Genomic DNA, 25,117 nt, shown 5'->3' with positions numbered 1-25,117 from the left:
AGTGTGTGTGACTGTGTATATTTAAATATAAATTAATTATCATTGCACCTTGTTATGCTTGCAGTTTTTAAAAAACAAAACCCTCACGCTGTCAAAAGCTTTAATAGAGTAACTTACAATGAAGCTGTTAACTTTATTTTGAAGTGCTCCCCAACATTGAAAAAGGTTTTAGAAGAGATCCATTTTATTCTATCAAAAGTTATCACTGTCGCACTTCAGCAGGTAATTGTTCATACATGGTACCATCTCAGGATGTATGCTTGCTTATGGAACAAAATATTGATACCCTTGAGTAACTAAATTCAATATAGACACAATGGCATGTCCATAAATGCATGCAAGTTTAGCCCAAGTCATAGAAAGCCTATATAATAGATTGTATGTTAACCACAGGCTGGTTGGGAGTCAATGGTCAAAACAAAGGAATGACAACGTAAAGGGGGAACTTTTATTTAACATCCAGTCCATTCATAACTACCTAATGTTTGGTTTTATATCTTTTTCCTCAGCTTCATCATCGCTATCGTCCACTTGCTGGATGACCAAATCGGTAGACCCATCCTCTACAATTTCCACATCGGATCTGTTGTCTTCACCGTAATTCCAGTTAGAATCCTTGTCCTCGTCTAGCGGGAACTCAGGTGGTGGCTCAGTGTCCAAATCAATGCGGATGCTGTCTATGCCAGCTTCAGAGAGGCACTCATTGCAAAGTCTGTAGCGCCTCGTCCCTTCTTGGACCACTTGCCCCGTCATCTCAGTCACATGACGCTTGCATTTTCTGCAGATGGGCTTGCAAGCTTGATGGATCTGTGAAAATTGAAAGGGAGAATGCTGATCACTGCTCAAAAGGGAAATAGAAAAATGATTTGTTCCCCTTCCATACAGCAACGCTCTCAGTATCGAGAGGCTGCTACTAAAATTTAACCCAGGCAGCCTATTGTGGTGAAAAGGAAGAATTCCAGGATACGAAAAATCCTTTCAGTTCAAGATATGGCTGTTCAAAATTAATTAATGGTCCCCAAGGCACAGAAACTGTGAGCTAAGGTAACTTCCTGCCTTAACATCCACAGTGTGTAGTGGTAAAATCATTGTATCACTTCACATACTGTGCTCTCTTACAAATTACTCCCTTGTGTACCCATATTTATTTATTTATTAAATTTGTGTATCGCCCTATACCCGTAAGTGAAGCTGTTCCCATAATTGTATTCCCATACTAGAAAATGTTTAACTTGCCTACCCCACAATTGTTAAAGGCAGAAGAACACTGAATTCTCCCAATGCCCACCCTACACCAAAGCCTAGGCTGCAATACTGTACCCGCTAACCAGTGGGTTTGCTCAGTTAAACACAAAGAGGCTTTCAGGAGACATGAACAGTGCTGTACTGCAAGTTACATTTTATTCTTAGTGAGTTCTTAAGTCTTCAGCTCTGCTGCCTATGCCTCGTTGCAAAGGCTTCACATCTTACATGTCATTTGGGGGCAGAGTTTAACATCCACGCACAGTTATTGTATAGTAGTATTTATAGAAAATAACATCTAGGGAGTATCTGATCTCAGACAAGCCCACCACAGGAAATTGCTGGCTGCTAGGGAAAAAAGGAAAGAGCACTGGAATATAGGGGGGGAAACAAGGAAAGTACACTAAAGGTAAACAGCAGCTCTTTATAATCCTATAGCCTGGTGTCCCAACAACTAACTCATCAATTCCAGCTCTGACTTTACTCATTGAAAGTCAGGAGCAGCCAGACTGGAACATCTCACAGGTATCACTTATAAGGATACCTGCACATTTTGCTTCAAAACATTTTTTCTAAAAGGGCTAGACACATACTTTTTTAATGAATGCTCTGGGGCTCCTGCTGACTATAGGGTCCAGTGCATTAGTACCCCCTGTGCCACCTATCAGCAGCCCTACATAATTATGTCTATTCACTCAAGTTTATTTATTTATTATAATTTCAGTAATCCACAATAAGCATCTATTGCAACAGGAAGAAGAAAGGGGGGAGGTACTAAGTGATTAACTGAGCAATAAATTCCGTAGAATATGTACTTGTGTATTTTGTATTTCTTTAAATCACTGAAAGTGAAAATTCCGGATGGTGGTGGAGAAATGGTTGCTTAGATTAAGGTAGGCAGAAAAGAAACGGTACAATGTTTTATATTGTGCAATTTTACTTATCATATCACATTCATGTTACAAGGCATTTTACTCACACATTTTTATCATCATGTTAGGATTTTCTGCCTTTAGCTCTCAAGACAGGGCACTCTAGAAATTCAGTAGAAACAATATAGGGCATGATCCAGCTGAAGTTGACCACATAAGAGCCTTGCTGCTGAATTAGGCTAGTGGCCCATCTAGTCCAGCATCCTGTTCTCAGTGGCCAACCAAATGCCTATGGGAAACCCATGAGAAGGACCAGAGCCCTAGAGCCCTCTGGCCTCCTATGGCTTCCAGGAATATTGCTGCCTCTGACTGTGGAGGCAGAGCATAAGCATCATGGCTAGTAGCTATCGAGAGCCCACCCCATGCATTTGTCTAATCCTCTTTTAAAGCCATCCAAGTTGGTGGTCATCACTGCCTCCTGTGACAGTGAGTTCCAGAGTTTAACTATCACTTTGCCATTCTATTGGCTTCAGTGGGAGACACCCAGCATATGGTGAACTCTACCACTGAAATTAAAGAGGATTCAAAGAGATTTACTGTGGCTGAATCACACCAATATTAACATTTGTTTGTTTAGGTCCTGGCCCCGTTGGGATTAAGATTTGAGGTATACTGAGAAATAGGTCCTCCTAGGAAATTAGATATGTAGACAAGCCCGGCGTCAGAATAAAGCAAGTTTCCTAAAAACAGACAGATGCAAGTCAATGCATCTCTATATTAGTTACTGGGGTGTATCATCTCAAAATACAACATGTGCCAACGTACTGTTCGGAAATGGCTGCTCAGGTGATCCAGCCTGCTGAATCTCTTTCCACATGCTTCACACGGATACGGCCGTTCTCCCGTATGGCAGCGAAGGTGGCGCTTCAGGTCTGCTTTCCGCTTTACCACATGAGTGCAGAAGGGGCATTTGAACCTCATCCTAGGCAGATCATCTGTGAGTACCAAGCAAAGCTTTTAAAATGCTGCAAAAATTGTAACACGCCTAGCACAGTGACACTTTTAGTCAAAATAAAGTACCTGACTTCAAGACTGCAAACACTGTATTATTATTATTATTATTATTATTATTATTATTAAGTTCTGCAATGGGTATAAATTATGCAATTTTACTTAATCTGCCTGTGTTTATTCTACCCAATCTTGCTGCTGGTAGTTATTAGAAGCTGTAGTGAACTCTGTCGGGTCCCGCCCCAACACCATGCAACCACAAGAGACCATGTCCAGCAACACTCTGGATTCTGAGACCCACACACTTTCACCTTTTTAGGATTTTCAGGATGCTGAATTTAGTACAAGAAGCTGCCTTATGTAGAATCAGACCAGTCAATCTAGCTCAGTATTGTCTACAGGCCAGCAGCTCTCCAGGGTTTCAGGTGGAAATCTTTCCCAGCTCTAAAGGGAGAAACCAAGGATCAAACCTGGGGCCTCATGCATGCAGGGCATGTGCTTTACACCCACTGAGCTACAGCCCTTCTCTTTTGCACCCAATACGGCATTCTGCTCTTGCACATTGCAGTCACCGGAACACACAGAGCCCTCTTGAAGGGGCTTTATGAATCTCCTTGCCAGGGGCAGTTCCCCTGCTCCATCATGGCTGGCCTTACCATACAGCAAAGGCTATACAATTTAGGGGAAGAGATGGAACTGATATCTGAATGGTCAAGCAAAACTTTTAAAGCACTAGTCCAAGTGGTGGTGTTGGTGGGAGGCATTTGGTCATCTAATTCATACAGCAATACTTCCTTGGGGCTACACCAAGCCCTCTTCTGCAGAGTGGGAAAAGCCTCTCTGCAAAAGTGGTGTAAGAGATGTATTTTTTTCCGCCTCCCATAACAGCCCCACTGGAACCTAAGCAAGACTCAGTCTTCCTGGCCACCAGTGCAGAAAGCACAAAGCAAAAGAGCCGAGTTGCAGATATGCTTTATTGAAAGAACACACACAATCCTAGGAAGCACTGCTAAGAAATTATGATCTTACTGAGGAGGGTGGCACCACAACTGGCCCTGCCAGGCAGTGGGGAAAAGAAGCATCTTGCTACAGGTGGCAATATGATGGGGGAAGAGATGGAGGGAAGAACTGGTGCCTCAGTGACGCAGCAAGACTTTTTAAAAAGTGCAGGCCCTTGGCTGCAGGGAGAGGGGGGAGGAAATCTGCTTCAGGTACCACAAGCCCAAACACAAAAATGACGGATTTCAATGGGTGCAAGAAGCAGTTTTATTTTTCATTTCATCAAAACCGTATCCCACAAAACTTGACCTCTACCTTGAGTAAGCTGAACAGAAAAAGGAGACTGCTCAACAGACAATGAGGTCATTGTTGCAATTATGACAGCTGGATCCATTTGAATTATTCTCCTTGCATGCAAAATTTAGTTCACCTCCGATAAATGACACTCATTTTTAAAAGGTAAAGTTTTAAACTTTTATGCAGCCAAGGGCCAAGAAGGCAATTGACTGTATGCTAAATGAATATCCTTACCATCCGCCCAGTTCCCCATCACACCCAGTACCGAGGGCATGCTAGGGTATGGCTCGTCCCCTTTGGAAGATTTTGACTTGCCAGCAGGGTGTGGAGAATCATGCTCTTGCTGTGACACAGCCGAGCCTCTGGGGACGGTGTCGGATCCCTGGCCGTACTGGTAGCTGGAATGGCCAGAGTCACCTTCTGAATCAATTTGGACGTCCTCTTCAGATGGAGAAGTGTGGCTTATAGGCTCTGAAACTCGCTCTTCAAGTTTACTTGTCTTATAGTGAGGAACATCAGAGGGTTGTGGCAGCCCTATATGTCTACTGGTTTTCTTCATGGGTTCTTGCCTTTGGTCATGCTTGGACAGCTGCTGGGCATTTCTCTGAGTGGCTGGGTAATAATTGAAATTGGTCCAAGAATTTCCACCCACTATACATGTCCCTTGATCTGGGCTTAAGTGCGAATGAGGGGGACTGCTCTCCGTTCTCCACCCAGTCCCATACAGGCATAAACGCTCCACGCCATTCGAGTTCACTTCCTTGTCCGAGAGACTAAAATAGCGATCTTTTTCCTTCTCGCTGATGTCCAAGGAGGATTTAATGAATGTCTTGCAAACACTAATAACGTCAGTCATTTGCAGATAGCTGGCAGCTGACATGACCTCAATCACATTCTGGCCAGTGAGGGAGAGTTTGCCTGAATACACAAAATCCAGGATCACGGAAAATGTTTCGGGAGAAAATGCCTGGAAAGTTGCGGTTGTTGGTTGACTGGTTTCCTTTGAGCACTGTGAAAGGAGCATTTTGAAGTAGCCACTACTGGCAAACAGCACATTCCGGTGGGCTTTGAAGACCTTCCCCTCAACCAAAATGCTGCAGTCACAAAATAAGTCTTGCCTGCGCTGTTCGTTTAATTGTTGCAGGAGATGAAACTGATGGGAAGAAATCTCCATTCTCAAACAGGGTTGTGTTGCTCTACAAAAAAAAAAAAAGAATAAACAGGTCTCTTTGCTACATATAAACCGCAGCTGAAAGATTTTCAGAAATGGCTGCTACTTCTAAGTCATTCACAGAGACATGGAGAAGCACAGGACGGTCAGTGACAGAATGCAATCTTGAAGGACCAAACTGGATGTGAGCATTGGGAAGGTGCCATTGGGAGGTCAGACCATTAGACAACTTAACTCAAGTCTTGTCTGCAATGAGTAGTGAATGGGAGCCTTTCCCAGCCCAACCTGGAGATGCCAAGGATTGAACCAGGGACTTTCTGTATGCAAAGCACATGCTCCACCACTGACCAGCACACTTCCAAGAACTGTCCACTACTGGTTAGCCTGTTTTTAGTGTCTTTAGTGGGGCGGGGCAGGGAGAGCAACAGGCCAAATATGTCTGGGACAGCAGCAATTCCTATGGGCAATTTCCCCCAATCAAAACCTTCCTAACTACTTTTCTCCCTTTGGGGGGAAATATTTGTAGAACCTCTCTCTCTGCCCCACAGGTGGCAAAGTACGCTGGGGTAAAACATTAATGAGAAAAATGGTCCATTTGGAAAGGGCTAATCTGCCCCAGGCTATAGTCTCAAACATGGTGTACTAGTTGGAGTGCAGGGGTGCAGCTTGGGAGACCCAGGTTCAAAAATCCCCAATTGGTCATGAAGCTCACTGGGAGTTGGAGCTGGTCACTTTCTCTGTACTGTACTGAGAGGCACTTCCCATCACACCTGGTCTGAACCAGAGTCTCCCTGAAACTCTTAAGTACTTCTGAGTGAGGTGTGGGGGATATGCAGCCCTTCAGATGTTGCTGGACTACAGTTCCCATCATCCCCGATGACTGGGGCTGATGGGATTTGGAGTCCATCAACATCCAGAGGGGCCAGGAAAGGGGTGCTCAGTACACAGCATTTTCTCTCGCACCTGTAGCAGCTTCCTAACTTGTGTATCCAGAGCCCAATAAATAGCTGCACCATAAGGGCATGGTTGTACACCAGCATCTTTGCCTCTGTGGAGCTGAGCATGATGGAAAGAGCCAGTGTCCTTCACCTCAGTTATGATGAGCTGGACATTTTGGCCACATATAAGAGACTGAATCTCTCTGGGTGATGACTGTGAGATGGATACTCCTCAAGCAGGCACATTTCAATTGCTTGTTTGAATTTTCTAGATAAAATACGGCATCAAAATGGCAGTCTGTATTCCTCCCACCCACTTTAATCTGGATTTACCCATTCTGGGGGAAATCCAATAAATTTGGGGGGGGGGGGAGAGAAACCCTGCTGTCAACAACCAGTTTGCAAATTAAGCCACTGTCTGGAAGCCCCCAGACTCACAACATCTGCCTACATGAAACCCCAGAGCAGTAAGGTCAGTTGGTTTAAATGCCAACAGGTTTGCATCCCCTCACACAGCTTGTGAAACCGGAATCACATGCAAGGCCAGTTTGCCTAACATTGCAAGCTGTCATTATTGAGGTCCAGCAAGCTCAACCCACCATTCCTAAGCAATCACTATTTTCTTCCCATCATCAGACTGCCACATGGAAGTTGTCCCTCACCCCGTTATGCCCTAATTGTATGTCCCGTTTTTGTCGTGGGGGAGGGAGGGGGCCGGCGCTTGCTTCTCAGTCCCGACAGTAGCCAGCTGGATCGCTATTCCCAAGGCAGCCGATCTGGGCTTAACCTGCAACGGGCACGCCAGTTGGGTTGGGCTGCTGCTTTCCAAGCCCGCAGCTAGCAGCGCGACGCCTTGTCACACCACTCAACGCCCCAGCCCTTCGCACCGCGGAGCTCCGCGACTCTAGCGCAGAGGTCAGCAACTGGAGACTCCGCTCGCCAAATCCGGGCCCCCCGAGACAACAGGCGTCCTTCCAGCCTGGAGGCGAAAAGTGGGGAAACGGGACTTGCTGGCATGCCGAGTGTGTGGCGTGGAGGGGCCGGCGGGGGATCGAGGAGCCACTGCTCCCGCCGCCTCCCTCTCGTCCCAGCCCCGCACCCACCGCCAGGTGCCCCTCCGCTCGCCAGGTGCGCCGCGCTCGCCGCCAGAAAGGGCGCCCAGGCGGCGGCGCGGACGCTGCAATCAGAGGAGCTGCCTCCGAGCAGGCGGCCGACACCGCGGCAGCGCCGGTCCTCCCCTAGCCCTGCCCGGCAGCACAAGGGGCGCCGGCGCCGCACATTGGCAGAGGGCGCCGTCAGTCTCTCGCCCGCCCACCCCGAGCTGGAGGCTCGGCCATCGGGAGCCAGAGACGCCCGACGGCGCTGGAGGCGCGCCCGCCAAGTCACCAGGGACCGATCCCTGGCGTCGCCTCCAGAGGGGGACCGGTCCGCGCGCCCTGCCGAGAGGAGGACCACCACCACCCAACCCGCCCGCCTTTTCTGGGAAGGGCGCCGGGAGGCGATGCGGAATTCCCAGCCGTTGCTGCAGCCGGGCTGCCTAGCGTGGCCTTTCCCGCTGCTGCTGCTGCTGCCGCCGCCGCCACTCGATGCCCGGGCGCGGAAGGTGCCCCTACCCGGCTCGGAGCTCCGCACGCGCGGCAGGGAGGACTCCGTCGGTCCCTCGCCAGCCCTTTGTTGCGAGCCGAGCGCCGCGCCCGGGGCGGCATCGGCAGCAAATGGCGCCCGCCTGACGGGGCTGGCCGGGCGCTGCCCGACTGGGGCGCCGCGCAGGATGAGGGAGAGGCGGCGCGGCCGGACATCCTCCGCTAGCCGGGGAAGCAGAGGCGCGCCCGGCTCACCCTAGAGCCGCCTCAGCCCGGAGGACGCCCTGCTCGGCCTGTTGGCGCTGCCGCGGAGGCGCCGCTGACTTACCGCTCGGCAGAGGCGCGGGCTGGGCGGCGGCGGCGGCGAGGCGGGCGTTCGAGGGGCGGCGGGGCTCTGCAAGCGGCGCTGGCTCGGGGTTCGACGGGTGAGGGCGCGAAACCTCGCCGGGCGCCGCCGCCCCAAAGCGCTGAGCAGCCCGGCCGGGAGAGAAACAAAAGGTAGTTGCTGACGTGGGCGTTGGAGAGAGACGCCCGAGGGCTGGGGACACAATTAAAGGGGCAACGCAGCGAGCGCGGCAGGGGCCAGGCGCGCACGCCGCTCTGCGCCTGCCGACGGCGCGGGCGCCTCCCCCTCCCCTCCGCCGCCGCCTCCTCCTCCGCCGCCTCGCCTTGCCAGCCCCAGCTGGGCGCCCGGCTGCCCCCCGCTTCTTCAGCGGGCGCAAGCGCGCTCGCCTCCCCGGGGTCTCCAGGGCGGCTGCAGTAGGAGCCGCGCGAAATGGGCACTTACTGGAGGAGCCCCTCTAGACGGGCCTCCCTCGCCGGGCTCTGTTCTGCTCAAAAGGTCAACGACCGCTGCTCTTGCAGCTCCGAACCGCCTTGGTTTTAATGGTGCGGCTCCTTTCTCGCCCTCAGAGCTGGAACGTGAGGGCTTAGCTGGAGAATAGGCAAGCCCCGAGGCGGAGCTGGGCCAAGACACGGTGTGCTGCGTGGATCTGGCTGGAAACCCAGCGAGCCATCCGGGGCTGCTGAACACGAAACACTTGGTCTCTGTGTACTGGAACTCTTGAATGGTTAAACGCCTTTGGTTAACGAATAAACTCTACCGATCTCCTGCCCTTTCACGGTGCTCTTAAATCTGTCCCCTCACTTAGCTGGAAGGGTAGAGGCAGTTCCTCCTGGATCAAGGGAAATGGTTTGGGGACCTAAAACAGACAAACCTCCCAGCAGGAAAAGAAATTGGGCATGCAAATGACTTTGAAAATTGTAACACTTCTTTTTTAAAAAGGGAACACTTTTAGGATTATTCATATCCACCACCTTTTGATCCATTTTGAGCTCAAGATGGGCTTTGAAACAGCCACCAAGAGCTGACAGCATGTTTCTATGAAGGGATTTCTCCTAGAATAAAATAAATCCAGAAAAAGGGCTTGCACTGGTGTCTGCATGGTACCCCCCCTTTTTGGGTGAGTGTCCCACTGGTTTCTATTTATGGGTCAGGACAGCAGCTCATTAGCAGTGCATCTGCTTTGCGTGCAGGTCTTCGATTCAATCTCCAGCACCTCCTGGGAAGTCACTACCAGACAATACTGAGCTAGATGGATCAACAGTTTGACATGGTATAAGGCAGCTTCTCATGACAATCTCTCTAATCCAAGTTCTAGTTGTGCATAAAAGAAGCTGGTTTCCTTTTACTCCCCATTAGAAAAGACCACACATCCCTCCGAACTCACTAAAGACCTATTCAACCAATTCACTGAGACTGGATGAGCATCACAGTGCATATGACAGTTCATATCCAGAAGTGCATCCGTATTGGCTGTGTGCATAAGAGCAGATCCCCTTTATGTATGCGGTTGGGGTTTTTGCATTTACATCCTGCCAAGGGTAGGGCTGCCATACGACCAGAACTTCCTGGACATAGCTGGTATTTGGCCCTTGTAAACAGCGTCCAGGCGGAAATTGCTTTTTTAAAAAATGTATGGGAAAATCTGGATGCATGGCAGATCTGAAGGGTGGATTTTGGTGGCGGAGAGAGGGGGGAAGTCAAACAGCTTGTGTCCGGATTTTTACTTTTTGAAATATGGCTACCCTAGATGGTATAATTTATACACTTATATCCAAACAACTCAAGGTAGCATATGAGACTTGCCCATTTTAGCCTACCTTGATGAGGCTAAGAGTTAGTGGTTGGGCTGACTGGTGATTTGAACCCTGGTCTCCCCGTTCCCAGGAAGGTTTGTCTGGCACCTTCATTATACATCTTCAGGTGTCATATGAATAATTTTCTCTTTGGCCTTTGGCTGATTAATATTCTACAGCCTTTAAAATTTGTTTGTGGAAGGGGGGTTATTGTTTAGTTTAGTTCTTGTATAATCAATTTATTTTGTACTTTTATCTTGTACTTTTATCTTGAGAACTGCCCTGAGATCTTCGGGTGAAGGGAGGTATATAAATTTAATAATAATAATAATAATAATAATAATAATAATAATAATAATAATAAATAATTCCTAGTCTGATACTCCAACCACAGGAGCACCAGGCAAATGCTCAGTTCCAAGTCTACATCTGAAGTGGGTGGGTTGGAAAACCACCCTACTATTTGTGCACCCCAAACTACCTTCTTACACAGCTGAGTACCTTACATACAAATAGAAGGCGGCACCATTATTTCAATGTTATTTTGATATTTATTTTTTCACATTTTCAGCTATAAAAGTACTGGACTACAGTTATATAAACATGTATAGTACATAAACAGTTTAAACATACAAGACTTGATAATGCACCACTGCAGAAACAAAATTACAAAAGCACTTCATATTTGTTTCTCCCGCCTCCCCGGGAAGAAAAAGACAAAATAAAAATAGCTGCTATAGTGGTGGTCTCTGCAGATTCTCAACTTTGGTTTATTTCTGATCTACCCTGACACAAGTCAAACATCAGAAAGGAGACACCAGAAATTAGGCAGGCAGTGATGGCACTTCAGTACTACTTTCCCTTTAGGGACCCACAGATAAACACACAGTTCTGATTAGTCTCTTGAGCCCTGGTATGTTAAGAAAGCAATCAGATCAGGTCGTTTCCCTGCATACCACCAAGACCACTTTAATTCTTACACCTTTGGCCCCCTTACTATTTATTATTTATATAACCACTTATATGCCAAAATGGCTTCCAAGTCCAAGTTATAATTTACAGGTCAAATGGGCCATATCCCAGTCCAAAGCTCCACAGGCACATAGAACTCAAGTTTGGGGAATATGAGTCACTCCATTCCCTGTAATATCAGTTGCAGCTCCGTGCAGGCAGTGGAAATGTGTACACAGAGCTGTGCTGACTGCGTTAAACAGAAGACACCCCCCCCCAGCTCTTGGTGCATACACACATCAGAACTACATGTGCAAAAAACACCTGCTGCTACCAATGAAGCGCATATGACTTAAGTTATGTGCAAGCTCTTACCTGACCAACTAAGAATGTGGCATCTTTCTTTGAGATGTTCAGGGAAACTTTTTTAAAGAGCTTTGTACTCGAGCTGTAATCATGGCATTAGTCACTCCCTTATCTCTCCCTACCCTTGCTCTGTTCTATGTAGGATTTTGAAAGCTCGTTGGGAGCACAGAGCAGCTTTTACAAGTATTTTCCTTACGAAGCTATATAAAGTAACCTGTAAACTGATGGTGTACTTCTTCCCACAGGACACAGTTAAAACTATAGCAATAGCCACAGGCATGGATGGTTTTAAAAGAGGATTAGACAAACTCATGCAGCCATGAATGGCTGTGTACCACCTTCCAGGACAGCTTGCCTCTGAATACCAATTGCTGGAAAGCACAAGTGGGGAGAGTTGCTCTTGCACTTGGCTCCTCTCTGTGGGATTTCCACAGGCATCTGGTTGACCGCTGAGAGAACAGGATGTTGGATGCTGGATGGACTTTTGGCCTGATCCAGCAGGGCTCTTCTATGTTGCTGTGTCAGAACATCCACTTACAACAAATCCAAACTGATATGACTGCACTTTCAGAAATTCACACACAATCCATTGTTGCACTGGTCCAATTGATTTCAATAGGATGCCTGCAGAACAGAATCAAGTTAACACAGATGACAGGAAGAGTCATATCATATGCAGCATGTGAGAACATTGAGCTGTCTGCTTGAAATTCAGCCAATATCTTTTCTGTTTACTTACAGTAATTTGTTTTTTGCTTCCATTTAGCTTGCAGTCCTTGATTAAAACTTCATAAATTAAAGGAGGATTTCCCTAAAGAGTCATAATTTCTAATATATGTTTATATTCTTAGATTGGTCCTAATCACAACTTTCATTTGTAAAAAAAAAAAATTGTTTAAAAAGGGCTATGGCTATAAAGTTACCATTCACTGAACAAAATCAAGCATATGAATTTCTGAAAGGCAGACACCATAAATGCTTAAAAAGCAACTTCCACTGAAATCAATGGGATTTAATTCCAAGTATGAACATTTAGGACAGGAGTAAGATTGCAAGATGAAGAAGTTTACCTAGCAGTACAATGTGCCATTAATATACCAACTGCATATTTATTTAGGGGGAGGGGGAAACTAGGGAAATTACACTGGGGGGGGGGAGGAAACTCCCTCTGCAAAATTAGTTATGGCAAGCTCAGGTGGCTTTCAATTTCTTCTTTAAGCACCATGAAATTGTCTCTTAGAACTGCAGTATCTTTTTTGCTTGCACACTTTTAATGGAGGGTTCCAAGGACACGTCATGGAACTGAGCTAGAATCACAGCATGTACTACACTTACAAAACACCTGCCACAGATGAGCAAGTCAAGTGCATCATTTTCAATTAAACACAAGATGACACACGGGATCCACTTGAAAACAATTAGAAATCTTATTTTGGCAGTCTCCTAACAGGAATGAGATTGGAATCTGTTCCACTCCAACTCCCATAACACAAAAATGTCAACAGATTCATTCTTTACTCTCACAAGGTACACAAGAAAACTTCTAACGATCAAAAGAAGCAGCCTAAAAGGAATCTGCATCTCTCAAATCTAGAAGAGTGGTCCATTTCCTCCTAGTTCTGCTTATGCACCTCCAGGACGCACTGTGTGAAAAGCCACTCATATCAGTTTTAGCATACAAGCCATTACAAATCTTGGGCATCACAAGTCTTCAGTGGTTTCTAAAGAACTCAAAACAAAGTGATAAGCCGTCTGAATGAGGACAGAAAGGAGCAAGTATCCCAAATGCTCTGAGCTAATGGGTTAAGAATAGCCTTCACCAACTTGGGGCTCTCCAAGTGTTGCAATACAGCTAGCCTCAGCCAACACACGGTGCTGTACGTGCTGAGTTGTAGTTCAACATCTGGAGGGCACCAGGTTGGCAAAGCCTGAGTTAGGAGCACAAATTGTGTCCCTAACCTGCATTCAATAAACAACTCCATTTGTTAGAGGTTCAAGAGCACCTTCAACTGCTTTGTAAACTCCAGGCTCCCTTGTGCTCAGCTTTGGGGAAAGCCATTGCTAATTTTCAGGGCTGAACCTTTCAAAATGTTTCTCAAGACCAATTTTCTGAAAGATCAGATTACATCCCCCCCCCTCACTGTGTTTTCCAATAACTATGCAAGTCTCACCTATTCAGAAAGACCCCTTACAAAAGTGGTCTCGGGACTTTGCACTTCAGAGCCTTGGTTCTTTTAAGGAAAAAGGGAGCCTATTGTAAGTATCTTTTTTTCTTTTTTCTTTTGCTATACAGTTACAACTTTTTTTAAAAAAAGAAAGATTATTGCTTCTTTCCTTGCCTTGTTTCATCCTGCACAATCTCATGATGATATAAAAATGCTACATTTATGACATCATAACCCCTTCTACAGTAGTGTTTTATGAACGCACAAGAAAATTTACACCTTCATTTCAAGAAGAAGCAGGTGGAAGAAACCTGCATGTTAAAAGTTAATATAATCCATCAAGCATCACAAATTAGACAGAATGCTGTTTGCAAGACAGTCCATATCAGAGCTGCCCAACATAGAACAGGAACACCAGCCTCATTAAGGCAGACCTGTAAGTCTGGTGGCCAACCTGAGTGTGCCATTGTCATTCAGGTAAGCAGGTTTAGGTATAATCCCAAATCTTTCAAATGACCAAGATGGCTAGGAACTGCCATGTACAGTTATGCACCTTGATTTTAACTGAATTGTTTTGGTATCTTCATTATCTTATGTCTACAGACATTTCACAGTTTTCCAGCCAGTTTAATAGCCTAGAGAAATTCAGCACTAGAAAAGTAAAACAAGTAACCTCACATCCTTCAAGAAGCCAAATTCCTGCCATTCAACAGGAAAAGGGTGGAGCCCAAGATGAAATTTTTAACAAGGAAGAGTACTCAAGAGCAATTCATGAGACAGTACAAATGTAGAAACCACAATGATCAACAAATACGACCAACTGACTGTACAAGTAGCAGGAACATATACAGGGGGTGGGTGGGGGGTTTGTAGGACAGCCAGAGCACAGGGGCTACGTCAGAGAAGTCGTATAAGCAGAAGAGCGGCCAGCTACCTTGCTTATTCACATTTTTTACAATAATTGAATGAGTATAGTTATTTGAGAAGGGGGCCATCTACAATGACCAGAACTCTGGTGTTCTTGTAGCCTTGAGTAGTTTGTTGCTTAAATGAGGGGGAGGAAACTGAGGTTCTTGCAATTCCAACAAGCATCTGTATGGCCAGCTCTCAGGCGTTTCATGAGATCCTCTTCAGGATTTTATATTTATCCCTCTCACATTTCCCCTCATTGTGAGGGACTTCCTGCTGCTGCCATGTCTGCTCTCCTGGTGCTTAAGAGATATAAGCAGGTACGATTTTGCAAATCCATTAAAGGCACGCAGGCAAGCTGGTTTTGTTTTGTTTTTTTCTTAAGGAAAAAAATGGGCCTGTGCAATGAGAAGAACATCTTCAGTAATTACCTAAATAAATGTTTAACAGATTGTGTGCTGGACCTGTCTCCAGACAGATCAGAAACAAAAATACTCTAATTCATAGGAAGGTATGTCCACCCAGCCCATTATTTTCTATGCTGATTTGTGACAGCAGCAGCAGTTCCTCTCCAGGGTGGGGCCTCAGGCAGTGACTTCTTTTCCTACTGCCTGCTGCTACCTGATCCTTCTAGCTGGTGATGTTGCCAGGATCCTACCTGGGGCTTTCTGCACCACTGAGTTATGGTCCCACTTCAAAACTCGTCAAAAGTATGCGGCTAGTAGTAGATATATGGCCTAACCCTGAAAGGCCTTTTACAGTTCAAGCACTACAAAAAACGGTCAGTGCCTGGTTGAATGGCTCAGACCCTCAAGTAAGTTGCCACAGAAATCTGCATACTGTTTATCTGCTGCCTGACTAGATACCTTCCTCACAAGTTTCTTGAGGATGAACAGAAGTGTCAGTATTTAGTTTTTATAAACATACAGTAAAAAATAAAATACTGTATAAAAAGAGCCATTTCTAGATTTATGTATACACAACTGTTCATTCTTGGATATGCTTTAATGGTGGTGGACTTTTAGCCTTGTTTGCATTGATTAAGTCCTCATCTACATTTCTAAGGTAGAATTAAAAGTCCAGGAAAGAGAGCAGCAGCTCAGAATTAAGTTTGAAACCCAGATCCTGAGAGGAGAGGGAGAGGCAGAAACTGGGGGGGGGGGAGGGGGAGAGGCAAGATCACAGGAACATGGAAGATTACTGGCCATAAAGGGACAAAGCCTGGCCTCATATCCAAAGGGTGGAAGAAGGTCTGCAAGGGACATAGCCTCTGCTCAGCCTGGACACACAATTCCTTTCAAAGGTGTAGCGCACAGCACTAACAAGTTAAAAAGACATTTCAGAATTTTAAAAGTCCAGTTGTTCCTACCTGTTCTAGGAAATGGAATTTATTCATATAAAAAAACCCCCACAAACTTCACAACTTGGGATAAATATGCAGTTTTCCGGCTGTCAAGATGACAAATCAAATAAGAAAAAGAATTTACATCTCCCCACCCTCTTTTTGCTGCTACATAAGTGCTTCTCGATGGAGATCCTGCTTGTCGTCAGGATCAGGGTCAGCATCATCATCTTCAGGGGGGTCGTTTTCATCACCAGATTCCACATAGATGGGCCAATCGTTGTCTGGGTCGCTCTTTTCTTGGCCTTCAGATGAAGGTTCCATCAGACTGAGGTTAATGGGCATCGAATCCTCGTGCGTAGTCGTGACACAAGTGCAGCTGTCGCACAATCCAAAGCGGCGCAAGCCTTGAGATAGGCTGCTTGTAAACGTTCTCCTGCAGCCCTTGCAGATGATTGGCTTGTTTGACCGATGGACCTGGAGCATCGTGACACAAAGCAGGAAGGGTCAGTGGCTGGCACAAGCATGACAGGTTGAACTAGATCTGGCCTTCTGGCCAGGCTCTGCACTCCCCACAGATCAATTTTGACAGGTCAGCAGCCCCAACCACCTATCAAGGTTCAGAAGGGATCTATTTAACTGCTGATCATGGCAAAAGTCCATTTCCAGGGGTGGTTTGACTCCAAACCCCACCTGAAAATGGACAAAGTGGACGTCAAAATGGTCGCCACATACAATGCCAGGTGTGGAGCAGGTGGCTATCAGTTTGGGGAACATCATCTCCTGGACAAAAGTCAGCATCATGCCAGGCCCAATTATACTGGGGGGTGGGGGCAGAGGTTCCTACAAGTGGTTTGAAGTCTGCTTTTTTAATTTATTTTTTATTAAAGATTTCTTGGTTTACAAAAGTATGTGCAATGTCTCTATTTTCAAGTTACATTTTCTACAGATCAGTTTCATTTGTTGAGACATTAGTGTTACGTTAGGATGAAAAGGGGGAAAGAGGTGGAGGGGGCCATGGTGAGTGGGGGTGGAGTTGGGTGACGATGTTTCTATTTTACGTAATGGATGTGTGAGGTTTTGTGTCAGCATTGCTTGTGCGGGTTCTCTTTACTATTCACTTGTGTTCCTTTGGTAGTGAGAGAGGTTGGGGTTGGCCTAGGGTGTGGTTGTTTGTTTGTGATTGGCTGTGGTGAACTTTGTCTTCATGTGTGAGTTGGATGGGTGGGTGTTTTTGAATCAAGTTAGCCAAATTGATTCGTATGCTGTTGGTGGATTCTTGTCATTGTCTTGTTGGACTGTGTATGTGATAAAGAAGGCTTCTTCTATTTGTCCCCATGTCAGTTTCAGTTTAATGGTTAGTTTTTCTAATAAGGCTGTTTCCCATACTATTTGGTACCATTGGTCCATGCTTACTCCTGACAGGTCTCTCCAGTGTCTGGCTATGATGTTTCTGGCTGCTCAGATTAGGTGCGTTATGAGCTCTTTATGATGTAGTGGGCATTATTATCTTGGAAGATGTTTAGTAGGGTGAGTTCTGGGGTGACTTCTAATACTTGCTTAGTTATTTTGCATATTTCTTGTATGGTTGTTGTCCAGAATAGTTGGATTTTGGAACATTCCCACCACATGTGGAGGTATGTCCCTGTGAGGTGCATCCTCTCCAGCATTTTGGTGAGGTTCCTGGGCATATTAGCACTAGTTGAAGTCTGCTTTTTAAAACCAACGGGTGTTAAGGATTCTGCTGTCAGAGTTCTGGGAGTGACAGCAGCACCAGCCACCCCACAATTTAGCTTCCTCTTTAACTCGCCTCTTGTTGCACATCTCTGACTTACACTCAGAGCATGACTCCGGAGGTGCTCCTGCCGTGTGAAGCGCTTGCCGCATATCTCACATGGGTAGGGCCTCTCGCCCGTGTGCGAACGGATGTGCCGCTTCAGGATCCCTTTCTGTTTGGCCGTGTATGGGCAGAATGGGCACTTGTGCAGCTTGATCGGCACAACCAGCACATCACCTTTGGAAACAGAAGCATTTCAGAGGTGTCAGCTCGCTGTTCTTGAAGTGGGGTCAGAATTTAAAATGCTGGTAACTGAAGAAAAACACATTTTTTTGGTTTAGAATATATGAAGGAGAAAGAGGTTGTTTTGCTGTGTATCACTAGCCATGTCACACACATGCCACACAACACTACTGCTACTGCTGACACAGCATCAGGGTGTGGTGGGAATTCCCTTAGTGCAGCCTTCCTCCAACCTGGTGGCCTTCAGATGTTTTGGACTACAACTTCCATCAACCCCAGCCAGGGAGTTCTAGTCCAAAACAGCTGGAGGGCACTGGGTCAAGAAGAAACTAAGGAAATGTAATTTCCCTGTAAAAGGAGGGATTTTCCCTGCTTTTTTGGGGGGAAATGCATCCAAATTCCACACAGAAACATAGCAACTCTTGTCTTGGGAAAATGCATTTTCATGATTTTTTACTAGCCTGCCCAGCCTCAACATACTACTGCAAACCATTTTTCTGCACATCAACAGCAGAAAATAAATGCTACAAAATTTGCTTTTTATTCATAAGGATGTTTCTGCCTGCTCACCCACGGCTTGATATTTCAAGCTTGTTATAAACACTGTTTATTTCTACCAAAAGTCTGCAGTCCAGCAATTTCCTGCTGCAATTAATTCTATGGGACTTACTTTGGAGTAAACTCGAATAGGATTACTCTATTAACCTTCCAGGAGAGAAATCTTCAAACTGAAAGAAAAAAGGTATTTTACGACCTGAAGCTAGGACATTGGGGAGGGGGGCAGCAGGCTATATATGCCCTCCAACCATGAAGTGATGCCACCTAATTTGGCTTTGAATTACTGTTTAGTGTACCATCTAAAATTATTCTCCATCTTTGCTAACAAAAAGACCACAATGGAATTCTTAACCTGCTTACAAAAGACCCCTGCATTCCATTTGGTGCTGGAGACAGACCCAGGGAACTGTTTGAGGCTTTTAAAATATATATAAAGGGACAAATAGTAATTGCTTCTTTTTCCCCAACAGCCCTCAGTACCACCTGAAATCTGTTTTGCACCAAGCAAAGTCTCAGCTAATTCAGTCTGGTTAACAGACTTCTGCTCTCGAGTTTAAGACTGTTACGTGCTGTAGATTTGTAGGCTTGCATATTGTACCCTCCTCCTTTTCTCTCCTGCAGCCCCTTGCCCACCCCACCCCTTTTTGCCCAATATCCAGCCCGTTCTGAAAAACTTGCTCATGATTTTGTGACATTCTGGTTGGCCCTAATGAAAGTGAACTCTTGGTACTGTGCACTGCCAAGGCAATGTTACAAGTCATCAAAACAGGCTGCATGTTTATTCTTTGCTGTCTCTCCCCTACTCCCCCTTGCAGGTATCTACAGTTTCATCCAGAAAGCTATCCACTGCAACAGAGGAATCTCATCCAGCCTCATGTGATCTGATCTCACCTCCATCCTCTCCATACCAGTCATTGTGAATGTCCACCACGGAACTCATGGGCACTCCTGCATCCTCTGGCCTACCCTCAAACCCGCGGACAAAATGATGGACCACATCGTCCTTCCTCTGGGCTGCACTGTTGCGCAGCAGAGCTTCTAAAAACTGCTTCATGTGATAGTTGTTGCATGCCAGGTCCATGGCCTGGCCACTATGGAGCCCCTCCTCTATCTGCTCAATCGTCAGCGGTGTTGGGTACTGCTGTAGTCGCTCGCCAACTTCTACTTCCACTTCGTCTGCATCAAACTCTACTTTGGGTTCTACCACTTTGGGCAGTGAAGAATTTGTGTCATCTGGAGAGTCACTGCTTACAGGGTCCCGCACTACAAGCTGAATGGGGTGGCAGCTGCAACATTCCCCGCAGGGAGGGTCTCGTTGGCAATCTGGAACCCTCTCTTTCTCCTGCAGAGATGAAACTGACGCTGAGCACTGGCTCTTTGCCCCATACGACGTGCCCTCTCGAGCAGAACTAGAGCTCCCACTGTCAGCCTGATAAAAGGCAGCTTCTCTCTCTATTTTCCTGCATATGTCCAGTGACGACCTGATGTATGTCTTGCAGAAGTTGACAACATCAGTCATCTGCAGGTAACTGGCTGCAGACATAACTTCAATCACGTTTTCCCCACAAAGATCCAACTTCCCTGAATAAAGGAAGTCCAGGATAATTGAGAAGGCCTCTGATGTAACAATGTCCAGGGAAGCAGTGCTGTGTCGGCCACTGTCTTGGATGTAGTGGATCAGCAAAGCTCTGAAGTAACCACTGTTGGCAAACAGAATGTTTTTGTGGGCTTTGAAAATCCTCCCCTCCACAATGATGCTACAGTCACAAAAGAAGTCCCTCTTCCGCTGCTCATTGAGCTCTCCCAAGAGTTTGGTGTAGTAAGATTGCATCTCCATTGCTCCTACAGCAAAGAACTATCTCTTGACTCTGAAAGAAAATGCAGGAACAGAACATTAGCACAGAAATGCCTCTCCTTTCATGCACAGAGATCGAGTCCCTCCCCATCGTAGCATATCTCCCCACCCCTCCAAGGCACACAGAACTGAATCTGGAAAACTTGAGGACCAGAGAAAAATTCCAGCCAGAACAGCTGATGCATACGCTGGCAATAAACCTTTAAAAACTCAGTAATCTGAATACTCCATCTACATTGACCTATATTGAACACATCACCTCAACCAGAAGCTGAGCACACTAGGACGCTTTCAGACTACTGCTATTTTCAGATGAGATTCAATCAAATATTGGCAAATTCAGGAAGTGCATTTGAAGCTGCTCTGGAGCTCTTGAACAACAAACCCACTTTGAACTTTTTGTGTGAAGTGATGAGGAAATTGTGTGAGATAACATTTGCTTGATGCAACATCGTCTAATCTCCCCACAGACAAATCAGCATGAGATTGTCTGAAAATGGCTTGATTTAGGAGAATTGTATCCACTCAGGGGTTTGCCTGCATTCATTGCCAATTTACACATTATGCTAAAAGTTGCTTTCAATGATCTATTAATGTATGGAACTGCCCAATTACAAGTTGGACAACTGGTTCATCTCTAGCTCACTACTGTCTGGTCCAAAAGATGCTCTCCACAGTTGCAGGCAGAAAAATGCATTTCCCAGTCTAGATATCAACTCCTTCACCATTTAACATATTTTAGGAGCCCTTAAAAAGGTAACGGTAAAGGGACCCTTGACCATTAGGTCCAGTCGTGGCTGACTCTGGGGTTGCGGTGCTCATCTCGCTTTATTGGCCAAGGGAGCAGGCATACAGCTTCTGGGTCATGTGGCCAGCATGACTAAGCTGCTTCTGGCGAACCAGAGCAGCACACAGAAACGCCGTTGACCTTCCCGCCGGAGCGGTACCTATTTATCTACTTGCACTGTGACGTGCTTTCAAACTGCTAGGTTGGCAGGAGCAGGGACCGAGCAATGGGAGCTCACCCCGTCGCGGAGATTCGAACCACTGACCTTCTGATCAGCAAGTCCTAGGTTCTGTGGTTTAACCCACAGTGCCTGCCACAAAAGGCAGATAGGCCTGAATCCGAACATCAAATTCATCGGGGGGGTTAAGCAGCCAGCTGGTTTACCAGGATTATGGGACTTATTTGTCCATATATGAGTTCTTAAAATGCACAAGTGGAATGGAGAGTAAAGAGAAAAACCTGTGCTTTTTAATGGGATATCTAATCACTGTGCCTGAAGGAGCGGAGAAAGTGGGAAGAGGAATGCAGCTTCTCTCGCTACATTCCTCTTGCGAGAGTCCAAAACTATGCAAGGTCACCCTTCTACAGAGAGGGCATTAGGACCCAAGCAGACTCTTCTTCCTCCTCAACCATGTGGCTTGTGTAGCATAACCCTCCAGGGGAAGCCAGTCAGTCCTAGGAACAAAGAATTTTCAGCACAGCCAGCAAGGAAAACACACACTAAAAACTGGAGCATGGGGAGATCACTCAGCCTTTTCACCCCTGAAATACTTGCATGCTTTTGTCAGTTCTGAGCTACCACATCTCCTTCAGTCCCCCTCACCTCCACTTCTCCAGTCTAACTCTCCTTAATAATCTTCTCCAGAAATCTCACTTTCCACATTTTTTTTTGCCATAACTATTCCAAACCTATTTTCCTTCACAAATTGGCTGCAGACAGAAGAAAACAGTCCTCACTACAGAGGTTAAGAATAAATGGCAAGGGGGGGGGGGAATCACATTTATTGTGCTACTGACACAATGGTAGCCTTCTTTCTTTGCTATTACTAGAATAAAAATGAGAGAAACACAGTTGGGATGAGGCACCCATTTTGCAGGAAAGAGAATCAAGGCATGCAACTATAAAGTCCTTTTGAGATTATAGATGAGTTTCATCCCTGAAACCACCACATTAGTGTTGCTGCAGTCAGTACAGTGGTACCTTGGTTGTCCAATGGCTTGGCTCCCAAACAAATCGGCTCCCAAACACCACAAACCTGGAAGTAACTGTTCTGGTTTGTGAACATTTTTTGGAAGCCAAACATCCAATGCGGCTTCCGATTGAGCGCAGGAAGCTCCTGCAGACAATCAGAAACCGCACCTTGGTTTTCGAACAGTTCCAGGAGTCCAATGGACTCCCAGAATGGATTAAGTTTGACATCCAAGGTACCACTGTACAGGGGTGTATGGGATATTAGGGGTGGGGCAATACCTCAGCTTGGGGACACATCATGCTTTTCTAGGGTGGTTTGTCCCTACCCTGAACTCAGCTCTTAGCTATGGCTCCTAGAAACTGTCAGCATGTGACAACAGCCACTACCTGGGAACAGCTTCCACTGGACAACTAAACCAGGTGATGGTAGCTGATGGGCCTCAAACCCTCCATGAGATATGGACTTCCCTGTATGTGAAGACAGGCTTTGGAGGATTGAGCAAACAAGACCAATACTGGGTCCAACAGTCAAGAAGGTGGTTTCTGCATAAGCTGTAGAGGGAAGCCAGGGAAAGATGGGAGAAGGAAATTCTGATCCTAAACCTCCACTGCCTTGCAGGGTATTTTTGGGAGAAGGACTAAACCCTACACAAATCCAGAGATCAGTCCCTAAGTTGGATGGCACCTTATATGCCTCCTTCTGGCAAGTCCTGCAATCAAGCTGGTGCCAATTGTTTTCCTCTGGACATCAGTTAGGCTCAGAGGTGGAGCGGTTATTGTTGTCTGCCCAGGTCCTCCATACACATTGCCCAGGCTTGCGCCCCAGGGAGGTCACTTAAGTGCTGCTAACACAGTGGTTTGACTTCACCCCCAGAGGAGCACTCCTTCATCCCTTGAGACAAATGGATGCCAACAAAGTCAGTACATAGAATAAGATCTCATTTTCTTCTAAATTTGAGAGCATGCAAGTATAAGTGGGGACTGCAACATGTGTTGGCAAGAAGGTAGCCTTGACAATCCAGGGGACCAAACTTATCACACTATCCCAGGCATAGGCAAACTCGGCCCTACAGATGTTTTGAGCCTACAATTCCCATCATCCCTGACCATGGGTCCTGTTAGCTAGGGATGGTGGGAGTTGTAGTCCCAAAAAATCTGGAGGGCCAAGTTTGCCTATGCCTACACTATCCTCTGTCCCACCCTCACTGTGTGCAAACAGTGAGGGGATGGAATGGGATCCTTTTACGAAAAATGCCAATACAGCCACAGACCAAACCAAAATGATGAATACAGAACACACTTTTGGAAATGCAAGGACTTAAAAGAAGTAAAATAAAGAGCCACAAAGCATATACAGTGGTACCTCGGGTTACATACGCTTCAGGTTACAGACTCCGCTAACCCAGAAATAGTACCTCAGGTTAAGAACTTTGCTTCAGGATGAAAACAGAAATCGTGCTCTGGCAGCGCGGCAGTGGCAGGAGGCCCCATTAACTAAAGTGGTGCTTCAGGTTAAGAACAGTTTCAGGTTAAGAACGGACCTCTGGAACGAATTAAGTACTTAACCTGAGGTACCACTGTACAGAGTGCATTCCCCTTACCATCAGGGTACCCACAAGCTGCCCACACATATTTGTTCCTAGAAATTTAGCACTAGAGAATTCCCTTCATAGGCAACACAAGATCACAGCTCTGTAAAGCTCAGGGACACCAAGTCCAGCACTTTGAGGCTGGATCTTTCAACCTGCAAAATAAGTGCCATCCAGCTCCCACTTCAAATGTCTCAAATTGGTCCAGTGCCACTAAGCAATAAGGACAGTGCCTCTGAGCTTGTACAGATTGCCCTTCCCTACTGAGCACCCAGAATCTGCCTACAGTGGGAAATTCCAGGTCACCGCACACATGCTTGCCACAGAGTCTCAGCCCCAGCGGGTCTCCTTTTAAGTAGCAAGTCCCAAAGACACACATGAAAGCACACTCTTCAGCGTCATTCAAGACTCAGCCCTGGCAACTGTTTTCGATATAAGATCTCAACCTTGGAGCATAGGACGTAAGAGCAGTCAGGGTACCGGGTGCTTCCACTACCTCTCCCAGAACTACAAGGACAAGGAGGAAATGTGCAATTCTCATACAAAGCTGGCTCCAACGTCTTTCTAGCACTGCCAACTTTCCCCACCCCTTTTTTGCTCCGTTACCCCAGCAAACAGCACCTTTGCCTGGAGACACACACACACACTCAAAGGTGACAAAAAGGTTTCTCTCTCTGCTATTACAGCCTTCACCTCCTACTGATTTCTACAGAAGATGAAATATCACAGGTACAGGAGAAGCTGAGGATAGGCTTCTTGGGCCAATGCTTCCCCCCCCCTCCCCATTAAGCCTGTAATGGGGGGAAATAGGAGGGGGGAGAAGAGGCGGGTACCACCCAGGTCCAGCAGTCTCCGGAGGAGGGGAAGGGCAGTGGCCCTTTCTGGCAGCGCCCACCTATGCTCACGCACGGCTAGCCAGGAAAGGCTTCCTCCTCTTCCCCCTCAATGCAAAGGCGGAGCAGCGACACCAAAAACCGCAGCAGCAGCCGCTTCCATTCTCTCTGTACTGCTCACCTTCCAGCCGGTCCCTTGCCTTGCACGGCTCTACCTAGCCTGACACACACACACATAGACACACGCTTCGCAGGAGCCGCCCAAGCTCCCGGAGCATCGCCAGCCGCCAATCGCAGC

At 46.5% G+C, this 25,117-nt stretch overlaps 2 protein-coding genes and 1 long non-coding RNA gene across 6 annotated transcripts in view; 1 reads left to right on the top strand and 2 right to left on the bottom strand.

Annotated features, from left to right (window-relative positions):
- The window catches only part of LOC310710698, a 5,201-nt gene extending 3,147 nt beyond the window's left edge, over positions 1-2,054 (top strand). Inside the window, exon 2 of the long non-coding RNA XR_014528190.1 lies at positions 510-2,054. This is a non-coding gene — a long non-coding RNA (uncharacterized lncRNA). The remainder of the gene's footprint in view (positions 1-509) is intronic.
- Positions 87-5,595, bottom strand: ZBTB8A (zinc finger and BTB domain containing 8A; the record flags this gene model as incomplete). Its single annotated transcript, XM_083511624.1, has 3 exons — positions 87-807; positions 2,940-3,109; positions 4,656-5,595. The coding sequence occupies 3 exons, from the start codon at positions 5,593-5,595 to the stop codon at positions 475-477; spliced, it is 1,443 nt and encodes a 480-aa protein (XP_083367750.1). The 3' UTR covers positions 87-474.
- ZBTB8B (zinc finger and BTB domain containing 8B) lies at positions 5,516-25,117 on the bottom strand. 4 transcript variants are annotated; one of them, XM_083511627.1, is made up of 5 exons: positions 24,882-25,076; positions 19,455-20,431; positions 17,821-17,999; positions 16,141-16,462; positions 5,516-5,617 (listed from the first exon to the last, which is right to left on the bottom strand). In XM_083511627.1, the coding sequence occupies exons 2-4, from the start codon at positions 20,398-20,400 to the stop codon at positions 16,154-16,156; spliced, it is 1,434 nt and encodes a 477-aa protein (XP_083367753.1). In that variant the 5' UTR covers positions 20,401-20,431; positions 24,882-25,076; the 3' UTR covers positions 5,516-5,617; positions 16,141-16,153. The 4 variants fall into 4 exon arrangements, with proteins under 4 accessions (XP_083367753.1, XP_083367754.1, XP_083367752.1 ...); XM_083511628.1 differs by lacking the exon at positions 5,516-5,617 and adding an exon at positions 10,781-12,193 and having other exon boundaries at positions 25,001-25,117; XM_083511626.1 differs by lacking the exon at positions 5,516-5,617 and adding an exon at positions 10,781-12,193 and having other exon boundaries at positions 24,882-25,085.

This window comes from Podarcis liolepis (assembly GCF_965112155.1).
Source record: "Podarcis liolepis genome assembly, chromosome: 7".
Lineage (NCBI taxonomy): Eukaryota > Metazoa > Chordata > Lepidosauria > Squamata > Lacertidae > Podarcis > Podarcis liolepis.
Note: the sequence above shows the minus strand (reverse complement) of the source record. Positions and strands in the feature narration are given on the sequence as shown.

Coding starts and splice junctions, on each gene's coding strand:
- ZBTB8B (XM_083511625.1), bottom strand. CDS start 20,400: ATGGAGATGCAATCTTACTACACCAAACTCTTGGGAGAGCTCAATGAG. Junction 18,000..19,454: donor CTGGTATGGAGAGGATGGAG/GTGAGATCAGAT, acceptor CTGTTTCCAAAG/GTGATGTGCTGGTTGTGCCG. Junction 16,463..17,820: donor TCCGGAGTCATGCTCTGAGT/GTAAGTCAGAGA, acceptor ACGATGCTCCAG/GTCCATCGGTCAAACAAGCC.